Raw genomic sequence first — 19083 nt, 5'->3', positions numbered from 1 at the left:
AAAGAATTTCAATTTAGGTGGTACAATCAAACAAAAGTACTCTTGATATTATGTATGTTTAGTGCCGCTATCGAAAGTAATTGTGTCTTTTTGACCTGTGTGAGGAGATCCTCACGTAGCTCCTTCGATACAGTCAGCCTTAAGGATTTCAATTTAAGCAGTATGATAAAATAAAAATAGGCTTGATCCTATTTCTATTTAGTGTTGGCTTTGGTTGTACCAACTTCAATTGGGGACTGCTGTTATCCAAAATAGTTTTTTCTTCACGACCGACTTCGGTGAGGTAATGTTTACATAACATGTTCTCAAATATTAATGTAAGTTCTACTATGATCAACACATAGCAGAACCATCGTCATGTCATCGGAAGGGCTCCCTTTAAATTTTTTGCACTGTGTTATCTCAAATTTTTGGGAAAAATTGGGTACAATGGAGCATGAGTGACTCTAGTTTATGGTTTTGTTTTCTGGTGTGATTTGTGTAGTGGGAGGACTCTTCTAATCCATCTTCCAGTGTTATTGAAGTGAGATAATTAATTTTAATTTGAAGAAGCACTTCTCCTGTCAGAAGCTAACGTAACTGAATTATTCTGAGCTCTGTATACAATATGACTTCGTCTATTACCTCCTCAAGTACACAAGGAGCCCACAGTAAAGTGACAATACCTCATTGATAGAATAAAATTCCCATTCTAAGTAAACAGATTTGCGTGATGCCTGCCTGATTTCTGTCTTTCCATTAATCTTGTAATTACAGGAGTGACATTTCCTTATTTTGCTCTCTTGCCATCTCTCTCCTAGAAGTGGTTACATAATTTTCGAATACTACCTTTATCAAATACAAAATACTAAAGCAATTTTCTTCCAGGTGTTCAATCATTTCATTCGTTACCCCTGTCAGTCAACATAACACTGCACCCTCGATGACTCTCATCTTCCCTGATATATACGTGACTGAGAAGTCAAATTCCTGCAGGTACAAGATCCGTCTAATTAGTCTTTCCTGGGTTAATTTTACTTACACCACGAATTCAAGACCCTTGTGATTACTATACACGGTAGTCTTGCACCCAGACGGGTCCATATGACTGTTAGCACTTCCAATTCAGTTACTGAGTAATTCTCGCTCTTGATATTACTGTCAAAAGTAATGGTCTTGTGTTCACACTTTTCATGTATCTCGATTTCCTGAAAGATCATGAGCCCAAGCCCTGTCTTGGCACTGCGAGTGGCCATAAAGAAGTCTCTCGTTCTCGCGCTAAATCGGGATGTCATAGACCGATCCTCTCACCATAATGTCCTTAATGCTTCGAAATCTCTCTCAGCTGTTTTGTCCCAGGACCAAGGTGTCTTCTTGCCTGTGATTTAACTTATCCATGGTGTTGCTGATGTGGCTACCTATATGAAGAAATTATGAAAATTGATAAGTCCTGGTCCTTGGTACTGGTAATGATGCAATGATTTCGATCTTGTCCAGGCATGGTGATACGATTTTCCACTGTAATAATATTACCCAAAAAGTTATTTGGCCAAAAAAAGTTTTCCATTGTTTTTTCTTACGCCATGATTGTTTAAAGCACTGGGCAGAGCTTTCAGAACCTGATTATGCTCTTCCCATGATTTGTCCTCCATTTATAGGTCATCGACATAAGTTGTCACATGTTTTGATGAATTATGGACGGTAAGTTTAATCTGCAAATAAAGGCACCATATGAGATATTCAGTCCAAATGGTAGGTGCGGTACTGGTAACATCACATAGACACAAGAAAGGACGTAGTTAAGGTTAGGAAAAACTAGATTTCAGATCTCTCAAGGACAAAACTGTGACCCCATGGAACCTCTGCAACAACTCTTCTAGTTTCTAAGGCCTATCAATTTTTGTTGCACTAATTGTTTGTATTTGCCAAGAATCCAGAGCTAGCCTTACTGATTCATCTTTCCACTCACAACTTACTATTATAGGTTAAAACGGAATTTTCAATTTCTCCATCCATCATTTTTCGAACCTCCATACAAACTTTACGTCTGCAGCCTAGTGGGATTGCATAGAGGGCTACAAATATTTCCTGTTCTGCTTTACTTTAAGGAGTTCTAGAAATTTTTAATTTTTCCCGATTTTGGTGAGGAAACTTCATCACTAGCAAGACAGATATCTCCTAATTTCTCGCTTGCTCCTACACTAATATTTTCAGGTTGTGACACCAGTTCGTTGATTTTCTAATAGAATTCACTTCTAATCATTTTCTTCTCATCTTACAATTGCCTCTCTTAGTCAAGGTTCTTGCTTGTCTTTTCTTCCATACACTAACCTTGTTGGTACCATAGTTTCAATCAGCTCGCTGCTATCTTCACTTGAATTACCTGCTTCCCGAAATAGATATTTTTTCTTTCCTCACGTAGAATTACCTGTCTTCTGTGAAGACCTAATGTCATTTGATTACTATTCAAGAAATCCATACTAATAATTGGATCAATCGTCAATTTAGGTGCCACCAAGAAATTCCTATCTGTGTGTGACCTTGATAAACTAATTCTAGACTAGTTTGGCGATTTTCCTTAGTGAATTTACCCAGTAAGAAAATTCCTATTTCATTGTATCTTCGAATATTCCGTTTTAATCCAGTCCTGGAAGGGGCCGCCAAATTATAAATTTATTATGCGAAAGTAGAATGTAGCTGAACCTGAATTAATCATGAAACAGACACATTCTTGAGAATCTGTATTTTATTTAAGGCGCGCAATGGATTTACTAATGCTGTCGGTAATTTAGGCCCTAGCAGTGAGTTTGAAGTTGGGGGAAGGGGTAATCACATAATATTATTCATTGAAAGGGCGTGAGAGAGATAATCAAGTTAAGATTTCAGTAAATCTGCAGTTTCTTACAAAAGACAGAGTTTGAAAGCATTAAAAAACAATTATGTGAATTTAAACTTTAAAATAATGTGTATTACAACAAGAAATATGAGGTGGAAAGTTACTAAATGAAGTGAAGTCTCTTAACAGTCTCGCATCTGGCTCTATGAACTGATTTTTAACCTGACTATGACGATTACAGTGGTTTTCTGCCACAACAACCTAAGAATCCAAAAATATCTGAAGAAACACTAATGAATATGAGACAGTGAAACCTATTTTGCACTTGATGTACTATGTGATACAATATCAGACCTGTAAATGTCAACGTAAAGGGAGCAGAGAGGAGACACTGTGACCCCGTGGTCTGAATTTCGGCTGAAGACGTTGACAGTGGACCCCACATGACTCCGCCACTTGAGAGCAGAGCTGAAACTCTTTCAACCATTTGCTATCCATGACTTTTTGGGATCTGGTATTTTCTAAATCTCCCAAAAGCAGCTTGCTCCTTTCTTCCCACGAACAGAAACGCATCCACCAGTCCTCTCAAGAGTCATCGGCCACGAGCTACCTTCACATTACTGGACATGTGAAAACGTTAGAGAAAACTGTCCACGAAGCATGTCGTTAACTGCGCTGCATCTTCTGAATGTTATATAGAACACAGCCGTTTTGTCATGTTTTCTAGGAATTCCAGGGTATGCTTATCTGCTCAAGTACTTCTTTTAACAAGCTCCTAGTTCCGAACACTTGATAACCGAGTTCCGTCTTCTGGAACAAAGGCTTTTCACACTATGTGATAAATAGTATCCGGACACCCACAAAAACATTCCTGATTCATATTAGGTGCACTGTGCTGCCACCTACTGCCAGGTACCCCATATCAACGGCCACAGTAGTTATTAGACATCGTGAGAGAGCAGAATGGAACACTCCTTGGAACTCACGGATTTCGAACGTGGTCAGGTGACTGGGTGTCACTTGTGCCATACGTCAGTACGAGAGGTTCCCACACACCTAACCATCCCTAGGTCCATTGTTTTCGATGTGACAGTGCAGTGCAAATGTGAAGGGACACGTACAGCACAAAAGCATACAGGCCGACCTCGTCTGTTTACTGACAGAGACCGCCGACAGTTGAAGAGGGTCATATTGTGTAATAGGCAGACGTTATCCAGACCACCACACAGGAATTCCAAACTGCATTACGATCCACTGCAAGTACTATGACAGTTAAGCGGGAGGTGAAAAAACTTGGCTTTCATGGAGGAGCGTCTGCGCATAACCACACATCACGCCGGTAAATGCCAAACAACGCCTTCCTTGGAGTAAGGAGCGTAAGCATTAGACGACTGAACAGTGGAAAAACGTTGTGTGGGGTGGTGAATTACGGTACACAATTTGACGATGCGATAGCAGGGTGTGAATATGGCGAATGATAGGCGAACGTCATCTGCCAGCGTGTGCATTTCCAGCAGTGAAATTCGGAGGCGGTGGCGTTATGGTATGGTCATGTTTTTCATGCAGGGGGCCTTTACCCCTTGTTGGTTTGATTGTCACTATCACAGCACAGGCCTACATTGATGTTTTAAGTACCTTCTTGCTTTCTACTGCTGAAGAGCAATTTGGGGATGCCAACTTTCAACACGATTGAACACTTGTTCATAATGCATGGCCTGTGGCGGAGTGGTTACATAACAATAACATCCCTGTAATGGACTAGCCTGCACATAGTCCTGACCCTGAATCCTACAGAACACCTTTGGGATGTTTCTGAACGCCGACTTCGTGCCAGGCCTCACTGACCGACATCGATACCTCTCCTTAGTGTTGCACTCCCTGAAGAATGGGCTGCTATTCCCCAAGAAACCTTCCAGCAACTGATTGAACGATGCCTGCGAGAGTGTAAGCTGTCATCAAGGCTAAGGGAGCGAGTGGGGGGGGGGGGGGGGGAGGGCAACACAATACAGAATTCCATCATTACCGATGCAGGACGCCTTGAACTTGTAAGTCATTTTCAACTAGGTGTCTGGATACTTTTTATCACATTTGTACCTCGGCCGTCCCGCTGACCATGCTATCAACAAGACAATGTCCTCTCTCCCAGCTCATCAATAGGCTAAGCGACTTCCTATCCCCACCTCACCTAAATGGTAAGGACGCTATACCGGCAGTTCTTCTCCTCATGTATCTCCAAGGGCAGTGTGCCCACAGGTCCTCAAGGCATCCTTCACTGTCCCTCGTTAAAACATCCCTCACCTCCAAAGCTGTTCTATAGAGAAAATTGATATACCTAGTAGCGTGTTATATTATAGGAGGTTGAGAAGAGGAAGTGAATATCTGCAATATCAAGACTCCTGTTAAAATAACTCAGCTTCCCTCCAGTTCCATGATCAAGGGTGAATAACTGATGATAGACGAACTGAAGGATTTGACGCTTTTAAGTTTCCGTGGTACTCGTAGTACAGGCAGTTTTAAAGGGTAAAAACTGTAAGAGAAGACAGGGAATCCTCTTCTGACTAGCGGTCTCTTGGATTTGTTCTTTAATACACGAATGTTTAGTGCTCAGCATTGGATTGTGTAGGTTTGGCCAACTTGGTAGAAATATTGTCTCTAGGATTAGGAAAACCATGCATGAACCGCTTGGAGGCATTAAAAAAATATTACTTCCACCACTACAAATCAAATTAAATGATTGAAGCAGTATGTAGGGTTTTCCATATAATGCATTATATTTTAAACACCTTTATACTAAATTTCCATTCATCAGTCATCAAACACTGAAAGCCTCAATTTTTGTTGATATTCTAATTCAGTAGTAGAGGAAGGAGCACGAACTTGAGGTTGCAACGAATGTTAGTGGAAAAGATACTTGGACTTTCTTCAGATCCGTTACTGAAAACTTTCTAGGGAATAAAAAACATCTAATTTACAAGAACATAAAGCATTATAGAAAAACTTCGGGAAGTTGGTTTGCTATTTCATTTCAAAAGTCCACTTCCTGCACTTTTGTATTGAGTAATTACCTTTGACTTACGAATACTAAAGAGAAGAACAAGAGGTTAAGGACATGGAGAAGAGAAATATGGTAGATGGAATCAAAGTTGGTGGCCGTCTATTGTTGAATAGGGACAGTAAGGATAAACGTCTTATGAGAAAAACAAAAGAGAGGTAGTTTCAAATGTAAGTGTACAATACACATAATGTTTCTAAGATGACTGTTTTTCAAATTTGTGTATGTGCCTAAAAACAATATTTGTAAATGCATAGACCATGATTGAATTTTATTGTAAGATTAGTGATTCAACGTCTTAAATCACTGATAAATGGGTCGTTAATTTTTAAAAACTCCTGACCTGATACAACAAAATGAACGAAACTTTCGGAATCAGCATTAAAATTTGATTTTAGAAAACATGTTATTGAGAAATCATCTAAGAAAAATTTGAGAAGTGTAGATTTTTTTAATAGCTCGACACATGTTTCATCACCAATTATTCTACATTGGTTTAAAGTCCATTTTCCTAGTAGGTGATAAGTTTTCAGTAGTAGCACATAAGAACAACACATTCAATTGTCAGTTCACTTCAGTGTCACAACTACACTCTTGGAATTATTATCAAGTTCTCTTTTCTGCAATTTGCATTCGACCCCAGTACTTTTTTTTTAAATTCACAAAAACTAGCCGTACCACATCAGTTCCTGTGTCATGCACATACTTGAACTGATTTGAATTTTTGTTACCAGTTGTAAATGTACAAAATGTGCCCTCCTCCCAAATGAAATTCCACACTTCTCCAAAATAACCTTTATTAATTACTACAAAAGTCGTTCCCCTTGTTTAACGAAAAAAGTCCTGCTATTACCTAGTTGTACAGTAACGCAGGAAACCGGTTGTTAACAGTTTTCCGGTAATCATAATGTGTGTGAGATGTAGGTGAAAGATTATGGCAGGTCGTTTCTACTGTTTATTTCTCTAGTGAACAAATTTGCACATGGGATTACAGACAGTGTTTATGTAAGACTACATATTGTAATAATTGTTTCAAAAAATAATGTGGATGTGTACTATTTTACGAACGCCACTTGGTTACATTGGAGACAGTGCACAAAATTTTAAATCTATCAGAAAACACGAACGTATGAAGGGTGGCTATAGACACGGGCATGAGATTTTTCTGGAGTCGTTTGTAAGAGTATCCGACTCAAGTGTGAGGAACAAAACCAGAACCTTCTGTCTACATCTCACATAAATAGAAACAGTGCTTATGTTTCCATTATCAGTCAGTTGTCGCGGTAAATACGACTCCATTTCCAAGTTCGTGTTACCCATAAGTGGAGCTATTGATAATTGTGATGCAAGTCATCTGCCCCTTCAACTAACACGTTAGTGGCCTTGTCATCCTCTTGAAGCACCTACTTGCGTAAGTTCTCTCCTTGAGATCAGTTATTGACGTAACGTGCACGCCAAAGACGGCTACATTTGGACAACGAATGCGGCCGCAGGAAGTATAAAGAGGTGCTGAAGTCGAGCATTTGTGATACATACATCTGAGACAATGAAGTTTTCATTGATCGTATTGAGCCTACTGGCTCCGTCTTTTGCTGCGCCGAAGCCTCTCAGGCTATGGTCCAGAAGACAGGACCGTATAATCGGGGGCACCGAAACCACCATAACGGAGTACCCCTGGCAGCTGTCTCTCCTCCTCGAAGGGTCCCACAGGTGCGGAGCTTCCATCATTAGCTCCAACTGGGCGCTGACGGCTGCCCACTGCATCGACGGCGTCCAGGCGTCTCTGTTGACCGTGCGTGCCGGCTCCACGTACAGAAACAGTGGCGGGACTGTGCTCGATGTTGCACAGGCTATCAAAAACAGGCTATATTACAGGCCGGCTGCCGACTATGACATTGCGGTGGTGCAGGTGAGCTCACTCTTTTTCTGTCCACTGAAGTGTTTATAAAGAAACGGGCATTGTCGGTACATAGAAGCCCATTTAAATGAACAACTAACTAAATATCATTTCTGTCGATTGACTATCGATACGCGTAGTCTTTCAAACAGTTATAAGTTATTACTAACCATGTGAAAAATTTTAATTCCTTTTGATGATTTTATAATGCACATTATACCTTCTGTTCACAATATACGGAGCATTATTTGAAGGCTGTAATTGATAATCTGATGACTAGATATCTGAAAATAGTTAGTGTGTCTATTCTGATTTTATTTATATTGCCTTATTTTGATCTAGATTTCCGTCATTCCCAAATGCGACGTATACAAAGTGACCATAAATAAGGAATTATATTTTACACTTCCTGCTTCTATAGCGTAATGTGCAGTGCGGTAGCTAGCGAGACAAGTAACTTGGAAAGCCCATTAAGTGATTTGAGTTCATAATCTTCAGCTGTTTTGTCTGTAAACCACTTACCGATAATGAAAAGGGTCGCGGAAATGTACTCCAGTACATGTCAATGTAAAATCATTTCAGAGTCAAGAACTCTAATTCTTTCCATTTTTTGCTTTTGTATACCATTATATAAAACACATACGCTACATATTTTCTGCCCCATACCTCCTTCTAACACAAAATTTACATTTTACAATAACAAAATGCCTTTTCTTCCGGTAACACTGTTCCATACACAACTTTCCTTACCTGCTCTATCTACAGCCTCCACATATAGTACCTTACCCGTTAATTTAGCATCACACGAACTTCTAAGAAATATCTGTTTCCATTAACACTGGATTCGACATCTCCGGTTAGCCTTTTATCTCCAAACAGTGTTATGCTCTGAGCCTGAATTAGGAGGATCTGTATTCAGTGTCAGCATTTAAGATATTTTTCTGCTTTAGCAAAGAGGTGTTTCTTCCAATTTATTAATGTACTATTCCTATTGCTCTTCCCCGCCACTACCTGTATGCCATAATTCTGTTTTCTAATTATTTCTTTCCCAATACGCTAAGGACTTACCGCTTGACTACTAACTTTTATCTCTTTCAACATGAGTTTACATGTATTAACTGAAATTATAGGCTAGTTATGAGGTACACTGGATTCTTTAGGTTTCCCAATATTGAATCAGAGCAGATGGACAAAAATTTGGAAACAGCGAAACCACGGTACATACCATGTCTAATACAGTGCGAGAAAACCGCCAGTAATCCAACCAGCTTCCAGTCTTCCACTAATGGTCACATACAGCTCCTGTATGGTTTCCAAGGGAGTCTTATACCATGCTCCCTACATAATATTGGCAATTTCAGGTATAGGTGACAGAGGTGGATAGTAAACATCATCACTTCTCTACATAATACCCCACAAAGGCTCAATAATATCAATATCTGGTGACAGTGGTCAGCCGAGAGATGCGAAATCTTTTCCTCATGATCACACGTCTAGTCTTGGACGATGCGATCTGTGGGACCAGGAACTTTGTCCTCTTCCAATACAGCATTACCGTAGCGGAAGAAACATTTTGCCGTGGGATGAAACTCATTAGCCAAAATTGTCATATAACCCACGGCAGAAATGCCATATTGCGGAGTAACTGCGGGACCCATGGAATACCAAGTTACGGCTTCCCGTATCATCATTGTGCGCCCTCCGCCGTGTTTGGCAGTTTGGACGTAAACTCGGCGGGAAGTCGGCAAAAGTTTGCAACAAAACTCTTCCGTAGAAATGAGTTCCTTCGATTGCTTCCAAAGTCCACGATCTATTGTTACGGCTCCACATTTCCCTGTTATATACATTTGGGTCACTCGAGTGTGTTTCCTGCAATTCCCAGAATATTGAGCTAACTTTGTGTTGCTTTATTTCTTGCAGTTGTCGTCCTCTTACCTTCCGTCGCAGTCCTTTAATAACCGTCTGCCATGATCAATCTACACAGTCCTTCGTCCGCGTTGTGTGCCAGCGTATTATGTTTTTCCGTTTTCCCCGTATGCGGTACAGATCTTCGTTAGCGCACTTCTTGAACACCGAACACTTCGGCTATCTTGATTGCGTAAACACCTCCCATACGAACTCCAACAACATACCCACGTTAGGATTCATTTAGCTCCGACGTAAAGCACTCACGACTATACAGAACACCACTCTGACCAGGACTGACTTGCGCCACACTGAGGCATCGCACATGTGCCATTCGTGGCCAAACACCACAGCGCAACGTCCAGGCTTGGTTAGCATCTGCATTTATGTTCAAGTATGAATGTCTCATGGTGACTCTGGATTTCGGTCGAACCTCTGTGCTTTCTCCAAGAATGTTACATTGTCCCATTTCATATCTGTATATACAGTTGTTACATCCATATGTACTATAGTAGAAGTCTCAACTGAGTGCCCTATTTAGAAGCGGAACACGTAATCATATCGCCAGCAGTTAATGATTAGCATGTTAATTGAAATAAGTAGTGAAGTACCATGAACTTAATTTAAAACTGAATATCATGCAGTTACAGTCAGCTAAAGTGTGTTGTCTACCTTCACAGCCCGCTGAGTCTTTCCCGCTGGGCTCTGATGTGCAGCCCGTGGGCCTTCCAGACGCCGGATATGATCCTCCGAACGGCCTCGCCGTTACTGTGACGGGCTGGGGACTTATAGCGTCCGGTGGAAGCAATGCAAACGCACTGCTGAAGGTGGACATTAGCGTTGTCGATCGCTCTACTTGCCAAGAAAACTTCGGTAGCCTCGTAACGAAGCGAATGGTGTGCGCCGGTGAGGCAGGCAAGTCTGTGTGCAACGGGGACTCGGGAGGTCCTCTCGTCAGTGGTACCACACAGGTGGGCATCGTGTCCTGGGGAGGCTTCACATGCGAAGGCTATGGCGCAGTGTACAGCAACGTTGGAGAACTCCGTTCGTGGGTCACCAATACTACCGGAGTTTAACATGAAGGACAGTTCCGCCGCTGATTTTCCCACTGTACAATATGTTACACTTTTATTCATATTAGAGGTGGCACTTTTGTATTGATATTTTTTGTATTATTCTGAATGTAAAACGTTGTAATTTCTCTTCTGCCTGAAATAAATTATTAGTTCTGCATGCCTGACATTCTTCATCTTATTGCATCTGTCAGAATATCTCTCACTTGTACTGTTTTCTCTTTTTTTAGCCAAGATACATACACCTTACGTAATACATATACCAACACTGTGGAAAGAAGAGGCCCATTTGTCGGATAAATAGTTTTTCTTGTTCGATGTTTAATAGAAGTTTTCTTCCGCCTGCCTAACATTGTTCCTTCCGTGATGTTCCCAAATGACTGCAGATAGAGGTTCATGTCGGATAGATTCGTAATCAGGCCAAGGCCGCAGTTGTCTGAGAAATTCGGAGATCTTAGACCAATCCTTAAACCCCACTATTTTGATTGTTATTTGTGTGAAGTGTTATGCAACGCTTACAAATAGGATAGAAAGTATACTTTACAAGACGCACCAAAGAAAGATATTTCCCCTACTCCTGCTAACAAGTACTCACAGCTACAGCATTCGTGTTTTAATTACAAACATTAATAACTTCAACGATTTACCTTATGATCACACGATCATCAGGTAACCTGAACAAAAAAATGAATGAACTAACTCAAAAATGTCGACATAAATGCCAATGAGTAAACCGTCAGAGATTTCTCTGACTTCTCTGTTTCAGTTCTATGATGTTGAAAATTTTATCCTAAGTTTATTAGTAATTCCATCCAAATGTCACGTACATATTTGACAAGCTGTGCAAGCTGGTAAACGTTTACCAAAAAGTGTAATGAGAACATACCTACGTGTTGCAGAGTCATGTAGAAATAGGAATGTACGTCATTTCGTAATAATACGGTCATGCTGTTTTATTCCCAGCAACTGATTCTCTCAAATGAACCAAATTGAAGGAGGAATCATAGTCAAGAATTCAAGTTCTAGCGAGAACATTACAAGAGACATTAAAACAACGAACATTTAGTAAAATATTCGATGACTTACACAAGAATATCAACATTAAACTGTTGTTGGTGATATACTGAGATTATCATTACATAGGCTTCCTCAGCCAGAGTCAGGTAACATGGAAATATTTAATGCACACAAGGGATTTACTAATGCTATCAGTAATTTAGGCCCTAGCAATGAATCTGAAAATGAGGAGAGGGAAAATCACATAATATCTTTCGATGAAAGGGTTTGAAAGAGATAATAAACTTAATATTTCGGTGACTCTGTAGTTTCTTAGAAAAGGCAGATGGAGTTTGGAAGCATTAAAAAACAATTACATTACTTAAAACCCGAAAAATTTTGTGCATTCCAACGACGACTCTGAGGTGGGAAATTACTAAATGAAGTGGAGTTTCTTAATAATTTCGCATCTGGCTCTATGAACTGATTTGCAACTTGACTATGACGATCACAATGTTTGTCTGCATCAAAAGAGTAAGTATCCTAAAGAACTGAGGAAGCACTCATGAATATGAGGCAGTGAAACCTATTTTGAACTTGATTTACAATAATCTCGCTTGTCCTAAAAGGAGAGAGCTGTAAACGCCAGCGTAAAGGCAGCAGAGTGGAGGCACCCTGACTCCGTGGTCTGAATTTCTGCGCTAAGATTGGTCAGCTGAAGACACGGATACTTAACCCCACATGTCTCCGCCACTTGAGAGCACAGCCGCAACTCTTGCAAACATCTCATATCTGTGACTTAGCCAAAATGCAGCCTGTTCCTTTCTTCCCACCAACGAGAACGCATCCGTCAATCCAGTTAACAGTCACCAGCCATTACTGGATGTCTGAAAATGTTAAAGAATAATGTCTACAAGGCTTTTCGTTAGCAGCGCTGCATCTACTGAATGTTATATAGAGCCAGCTTTTTTGTCAAATTTGCTAAGAAAGAAAGGGTAAGCTTATCTGCTCAAGTACTTCTTCGATAATCTCCTTGTGCCGAACACTAGCTAACCGTGTTCTGTCTTCTGGAAAAAAGGCTTTTTACCTCGGCCATCCCACTGACAATGCTATCAACAACACAGTGGCCTCTCTGCTAGTTCACCAATAGCCTAAGCAACTTTCGATTCCCACCTCACCTGTATTCCAGGGACGCTACACCGGCATTCCTTTTCCCCATGTATCGGCAAGAACAGTGTTCCCACGGGTCCCCATGGCTTGTTTCACTGCGCCTCGTTATAAATCGTTGGTCTCATAGTCACGTCTCTCTCCTCACTTTGTTGAAAGGAGGAAGTGAAATCAGCTGTACGTTCACAGAAATATCAAGACCCCTGGTAAACTAACTAAGCTCCCTTCCGGTTCCGTAACTATGGACTAAATAACTGAGAGGCGACGAGCTGCAGGACTTGACTTCTTTCAGCTCCCATGGTACTACAGGGAGCCGTGAAGAGTAAAAACTGTAGCAGAAGACGCAGAATGCCCTTCTGATTAGTGGTCTCTTGCTTTTGTTCTCTAACACACGAATTTTGGTCCTCAGCGTTGGATTGTATAGGTTTTGGCCAGCTTGTAGAAATTTTCTACGTGGGACTAGAAAAATCATGCATGAAATATTTCTTCCACCACTCCAGATCAAATTAAGATTAATGAAGCAGTATATAGGGTTTTTCCATAACATGCGTTCTATTGTAAACGCCTTTACACGAAATTTCCATACATCAGTCAAGAAAAACAGGAAGTTCCAATTTTTGTTGATACTGAAATTCAGAAATAGATGGAGGAGGACGACCTGGCGAGTGCAATAAATGATAGTGGAAAAGATACTTTTAGTTTCTTCACGTCCGTTACTGAAAAGTTTCTAGGGAATAAAATACATGTAATTTATAAGAACACAAAACATGGTTGAGAAATTTAAGGAAGTTGGTTCGCTACTTAAATTCAAAAGTCCACTTCCTACTTTCATGTATTGAGTACTCCCCTCTAACTTACAGTTACTATGGTGAAGAACAAGAGATTAAGGAGATGGACAAGAGGTAACATGGAAGATCGAATCAAAGCTGGTGGTACACTGTTGTTGAAGGGGGACAATAAGGATGAACGTCTAAATGAGGAAAACACGAAAGAGAATGTTTCACAATTAAGTGTAGAATACTCATAATGTTTCTAAGACAACTGAATTTCACATATGTGTAAATGCATAAAAACAATAGCTATAAATGCATTGACCATGATTGAATTTTATTGTATTGTATTGTTTCAATGTCTTAAATCTCTGAAAAATTAGTCGTGGTTTTATGAAAAGTCCTGACCCAATACAACAAAATGAACGAAATTTTCGGAATCAGCATTAAAATTTGATTCTAGAATACTTGTAATTGAGAAATCATCAAAGAGAAATTTCAAAACTGTAGTCTTCTTTTATAGCCCGACACACGTTTCAGTACAAATTTTCTAGACTTGTTTGACGGTTAATTTCCTGGTTGGTAATACGTCTTCGGGAGTAGCACATATGAACAACACACTCAGTTATTACTTCACTTCAGTGCCACAAGTACACTCTTGAAATTATTTTGAAGTTCTCTTAGTTCCTCTGTCTGTCACATACTGGAACTGAATTGGATTTTGTCACCAGTTGTATATGTACAGAACGTGCATTCCTCGCAAATGAAACTCCACATTTTTCCAAATTAAACTTTACTAGTTACTGCAAGATTCCTTGTCCTAAAAAAGTCCTGCTATTACCTAGTTGCACAGTAACGCAGAAAACCGATTGTTAACAGTTTTCCGGTAATAATAACGTGTGTGAGATGTAGAAGAAAATTTATGGCAGATCGTTGCTGCTGTTTATTTCCCTAGTGAAAAATTACACATGGCATTATTATTAGTGTTTATGTAAGACTACATATTGTAATAACTGTTACAAACAATGACGTACATACGTACTATTTTAAGCACTCCACTCGATTACATTCAACACAGTCCACGAAATTTTAAACGTATCACATAAAACAAGAGCATATGGCTTCACTATAGACACGTGCATGAGATTACCCTGAAGCTGTTTTTAAAGATCTCCGGTTTCAGTGTGAGGAACAAAACCAGATTGTCGTGTCTATATCTCATACAAATAGAAACAGTGTTTACGGTTCCATTATCAGTCATTTGCAGCGGAAAATACGACTCCACTTCCAATTTCGTGTTATCCAAAAGTGGCGATAGTGATAACTGTGCTGCAAGACATCTGCCCTTTCACCTAACACGTTAGTAGCCTTGTCATCCTCTCGATGCACGTACTTGCGTAAGTTCTCTCCTTGAGATCAGTTATTGACGTAACGTGCACACAAATGACGGCAACATTTGGACAACGAATGCGGCTGCAGGAAATATAAAGAGGTGCTGAAGTCGAGCATTTGCGATACATACTTCTGAGACAATGAAGTTTTCATTGATCGTATTGAGCCTACTGGCTCCGTCTTTTGCTGCGCCGAATTCTCTCAGGCTATGGTCCAGAAGACAGGACCGTATAATCGGGGGTACCGAAACCACCATAACGGAGTACCCCTGGCAGCTGTCTCTCCTCCTCGAAGGGTCCCACAGGTGCGGAGCTTCTATCATCAGCTCCAACTGGGCGTTGACGGCTGCCCACTGCATCGATGGTGTCCCGGCATCTCTGTTGACTGTGCGTGCCGGCTCCTCGTACAGAAACAGTGGTGGGACTGTGCTCGATGTAGCACAGGCTATCAAAAACAAATTGTTCTACAGCCCGGCTGGCGACTATGACATTGCGGTGGTGCAGGTGAGGTCACTCTTTTACTGTCCACTGAGGTATTTATAAAGAAAGGAGTAATGTCAGTACATAGATGCCCATTTAAATGAAGATCTATTACAACACAGTTTCTGTCGATTGATTACTGATACACGTATTGTTTGTCACTGTATTAGGTTATTAGGAGCTATTTGAAAAGTTTTCATTCCCTCTGATGTTTTAATAATGCATAATATATTCTCTGTTCTCAATCTACGAACCATCTGGTAATGAGACAATTGACAGTTGTTTGTATGTTTATTCTGATTCAATTATATAGCCTTGTTTTGACCTAGATTTCCGTCATTCCCAAATGGCATGGTAATGAGATATTTGACAGTTGTTTGTATGTTTATTCTGATTCAATTATATAGCCTTGTTTTGACCTAGATTTCCGTCATTCCCAAATGGCATGTATATAACTAATAATAAATAAGGAAATACATTAAACTCTTCCTGGTCGTATAGTGTAATGCTTAGTGCGCTAGCTAGCAAGAGCAGTACCTTTAAAAGCCGATTTCATGGTTTTGGATCATACGGTTTTACTGTCTATATCTCTAAATCAATAAGGAAAACTGTTGTAGGAGCGTAGTCCTGGGCATACGAACGTAAGACCATTTGAGAGTCAAGAACTGTACTTCTTTCGTTTTCAACTTTTTTTTTTGCTTTTGTATACCATTATATAAAACAAATGCTATGTATTTTCTGCCCATAGCTACTTCTACCACTAAATTTACATTTTACACGAACAAACTGCCTCTCTTCCGGTAAGTCTGTTCCATACATAACTCCCTTACCAGCTTTCTCTAAATTGTCAATGTGTAGTACCTTACCTGTTAATTTAGAGCTACACAAACCTCTAAGAAAACTCCGTTTCCAGTAATATTACATACGACATCTGTAGTTTCCTTATCGTCAGCCTTTTATTTCCAAACAGTGTTGTGCTCTAAACCTGAATGAAGAAGATCTTCAGTCGGGGTCAGCATATAAGGAATTCGCCCCTAGTTGCCTGAAACAATTCTGTTTTCTCATTATATCTTTCAGAAAATTATAAGGACTTAACGCTTGAAATTCTACTAAGTTTTATCTCTTTCCACTTGAGTTAATTTGTCTTAACTAAAATTATAAGCCAGTTATGCAGAACACTGGATTCTTTAGATTTTTCAATATTTAATTAGAGGAGGTGGACTGAAATTTGGATACACAGAGACCACGATATATATCATGCCGAACATAGCGCAATATACCCGCCAGTATTCCAAACAGCTTCCACTCTTCCCCTAATGGATACGTACAGGTCCTGTGTGATTTCCAAGGGAATGTTATACCATTTTCCCTGAAAAAGAGTGGCATTTTCAGGTAAAGGTGACAGAGGTGGATATTAAACAGCCAAAGTACCCCATAAGGGCTCAATAATATTATGATCTTTTGACAGTGGTCAACAAAGAGTTGCGAAATTTTATCCTCATGCTTACAAATCCAGTCTTGGACGATGCGAATTTTGGAAATAGGGGCCTTGTTTCCTAGGAACAGAGCATTACCGTAGCGGAAATACATTTAACACGGGATGAAGCTCATTAGCAAAAATGGTCACACAATCCGCGGCAGTAATGACATCTTGCGGAGTAGCCATGGAGGCCATGAAATACCACGTTATTCCTGGCCATATCATCACCGAGCGCTCGCAATGTTCCGCTCTTGGAAAGTAAACTGGGGGGGGGGGGGGGGGGGGAGTTGGCAAAATCTTGCAACAAAACTCAACCGAAGAAATGAGTTTCCTCTATTGCTCCTTAGTCCATGTCATATTGTTTTGCCACCAAGATTTCCCGTTACAGGCATTTGGATCACACAAGTTTGTTTTCAAAATTCCGGTTTTCCATGCAATTCCCAGAATATTGAGCTCCTTTCTTGTTGCTTTATTGCTGAGAGAGGTTACAAAACAGACGTTTAATTGTGCAAAGGTTCTTGCAGTTGTCCTCCTCTTGCTTTTCGTCGCACTGCTTTACAATGACAGTTCCCATGATCAGTCAACACACTCCATCGGCGGCGTTGTGAGTCAGAGGATGATGTTTTTCCGCTTTCCCCGTATGCGGTACAGTTAGTCGTTGCCGTACTTTTTAAAATACGAAACGCCTTCCTTACGCACTCCAACAATGTACCCACGTTAGGATTCGTTTAGCTTCAACGTAAAGCACTTACAACTATACAGAATACTACTCTGACCGGTACTGACCCTTGCAGCATACTGAGGACATCGCAGATGTGCCATTCGTGGCCAAATACAGGCTTTGGTGCCAACTGCATTTATGTTCAAGCATGAATGTCTCACGTTGTTCCTAGATTTTCGTCGGACTCCTGTGCTCTCTCCAAGAATGAATACATTGTCCCATGTAATTTCTATATATTATGTTGTTACATGCACTTGTACTACAGTAGAACTCTCAACTGAGTCCCATATTCGCAAGTGTCTACCTAGTCGTCTCGCCAACAGATGATGATTAGCATGCCAATTGAAATAAGTAGTGAAGTACTATGAACTTCTTTTAAAACTGAATATCAAACAGTTTAAGACCACTAAAGTGTGTTGTCTACCTTCACAGCCCGCTGAGCCATTCCCGCTGGGGTCTGATGTGCAGCCCGTGGGCCTTCCAGACGCCGGATATGATCCTCCAACGGGCCTGGCCGTTACTGTGACGGGCTGGGGACTGATAGGGACCGGTGGAAGCTATGCAAACACACTGCTGAAGGTGGACATTAATATTGTCGATCGCTCTACTTGCCAGGAAAACATTGGTACCCTCATAACGAAGCGGATGGTGTGCGCCGGCGAGGCAGGCAAGTCTGTCTGCAATGGGGACTCGGGAGGTCCACTCGTCAGTGGTACCACACAGGTGGGCATCGTGTCCTGGGGAGGCTTCACATGCGAAGGCTATGGCTCAGTTTATACAAACATTGGAGAACTACGTTCGTGGGTCACCAATACTACAGGAATTTAACAGGAAGGACAGTTCCGCCACTGATTTTCCAGCTGTGGTAAACAACAAATGAGACATGTACTGTACTATACGAGTATGTTACTCTTTTATTCATATTCGAATTGGTCGTTTTGTATTGCCATTAGTTGTATTATTCCCAATGTGAAATGTTATAATTTCCTTTCTATCTGAAATAAATTCGTAGTTCTCTGCATACGTGACGATATTTATTTTATAAAATTTGCCAGCTTATCCCTCACTTGCACAGTTTCCTCTATCGCCAGCCAATATACAGATACTTTACATCACATGCATTTATCAACACTGTCGAAACCAGAAGCCAATTTGTCGGTAAAATATTTTTTTCTCGTTCTGTGTAAAATAGAAGTATTGTTCCACCCGCTTAACCCCGCTCCTTCCATGGTTTTCCCACAAAGTGATTCATATCGGATAGATTCGTAATCAGGTCAAGGCCGCAGTTGCCTGAGAAACTTCGGTACGTTAGACTAATCTTTCAACCGAGCTATTG

At 40.5% G+C, this 19083-nt stretch overlaps 2 protein-coding genes across 2 annotated transcripts; both read left to right on the top strand.

Moving 5' to 3' along the window:
* The first annotated feature begins 7377 nt into the window (after positions 1–7377).
* Positions 7378–10874, top strand: LOC126263095 (trypsin alpha-like). Its single transcript, XM_049960106.1, has 2 exons — positions 7378–7776; positions 10350–10874. Exons 1-2 carry the CDS (start codon positions 7414–7416, stop codon positions 10743–10745), a joined length of 759 nt encoding a protein of 252 aa, XP_049816063.1. The 5' UTR covers positions 7378–7413; the 3' UTR covers positions 10746–10874.
* Positions 10875–15121: 4247 nt separating this feature from the next.
* Positions 15122–18770, top strand: LOC126262958 (trypsin beta-like). The gene is made up of 2 exons (XM_049959906.1): positions 15122–15570; positions 18180–18770. The coding sequence occupies exons 1-2, from the start codon at positions 15208–15210 to the stop codon at positions 18573–18575; spliced, it is 759 nt and encodes a 252-aa protein (XP_049815863.1). The 5' UTR covers positions 15122–15207; the 3' UTR covers positions 18576–18770.
* Positions 18771–19083: the final 313 nt, after the last annotated feature.

This window comes from Schistocerca nitens, chromosome 6, assembly GCF_023898315.1.
Source record: "Schistocerca nitens isolate TAMUIC-IGC-003100 chromosome 6, iqSchNite1.1, whole genome shotgun sequence".
In the NCBI taxonomy this organism is placed as follows: Eukaryota; Metazoa; Arthropoda; class Insecta; order Orthoptera; family Acrididae; genus Schistocerca; species Schistocerca nitens.
The sequence above is the reverse complement of the archived record's forward strand: the minus strand, read 5'-3'. Positions and strand labels throughout refer to the sequence as shown.

Coding starts and splice junctions, on each gene's coding strand:
- LOC126262958 (XM_049959906.1), top strand. CDS start 15,208: ATGAAGTTTTCATTGATCGTATTGAGCCTACTGGCTCCGTCTTTTGCT. Junction 15,571..18,179: donor ATGACATTGCGGTGGTGCAG/GTGAGGTCACTC, acceptor CTACCTTCACAG/CCCGCTGAGCCATTCCCGCT.
- LOC126263095 (XM_049960106.1), top strand. CDS start 7,414: ATGAAGTTTTCATTGATCGTATTGAGCCTACTGGCTCCGTCTTTTGCT. Junction 7,777..10,349: donor ATGACATTGCGGTGGTGCAG/GTGAGCTCACTC, acceptor CTACCTTCACAG/CCCGCTGAGTCTTTCCCGCT.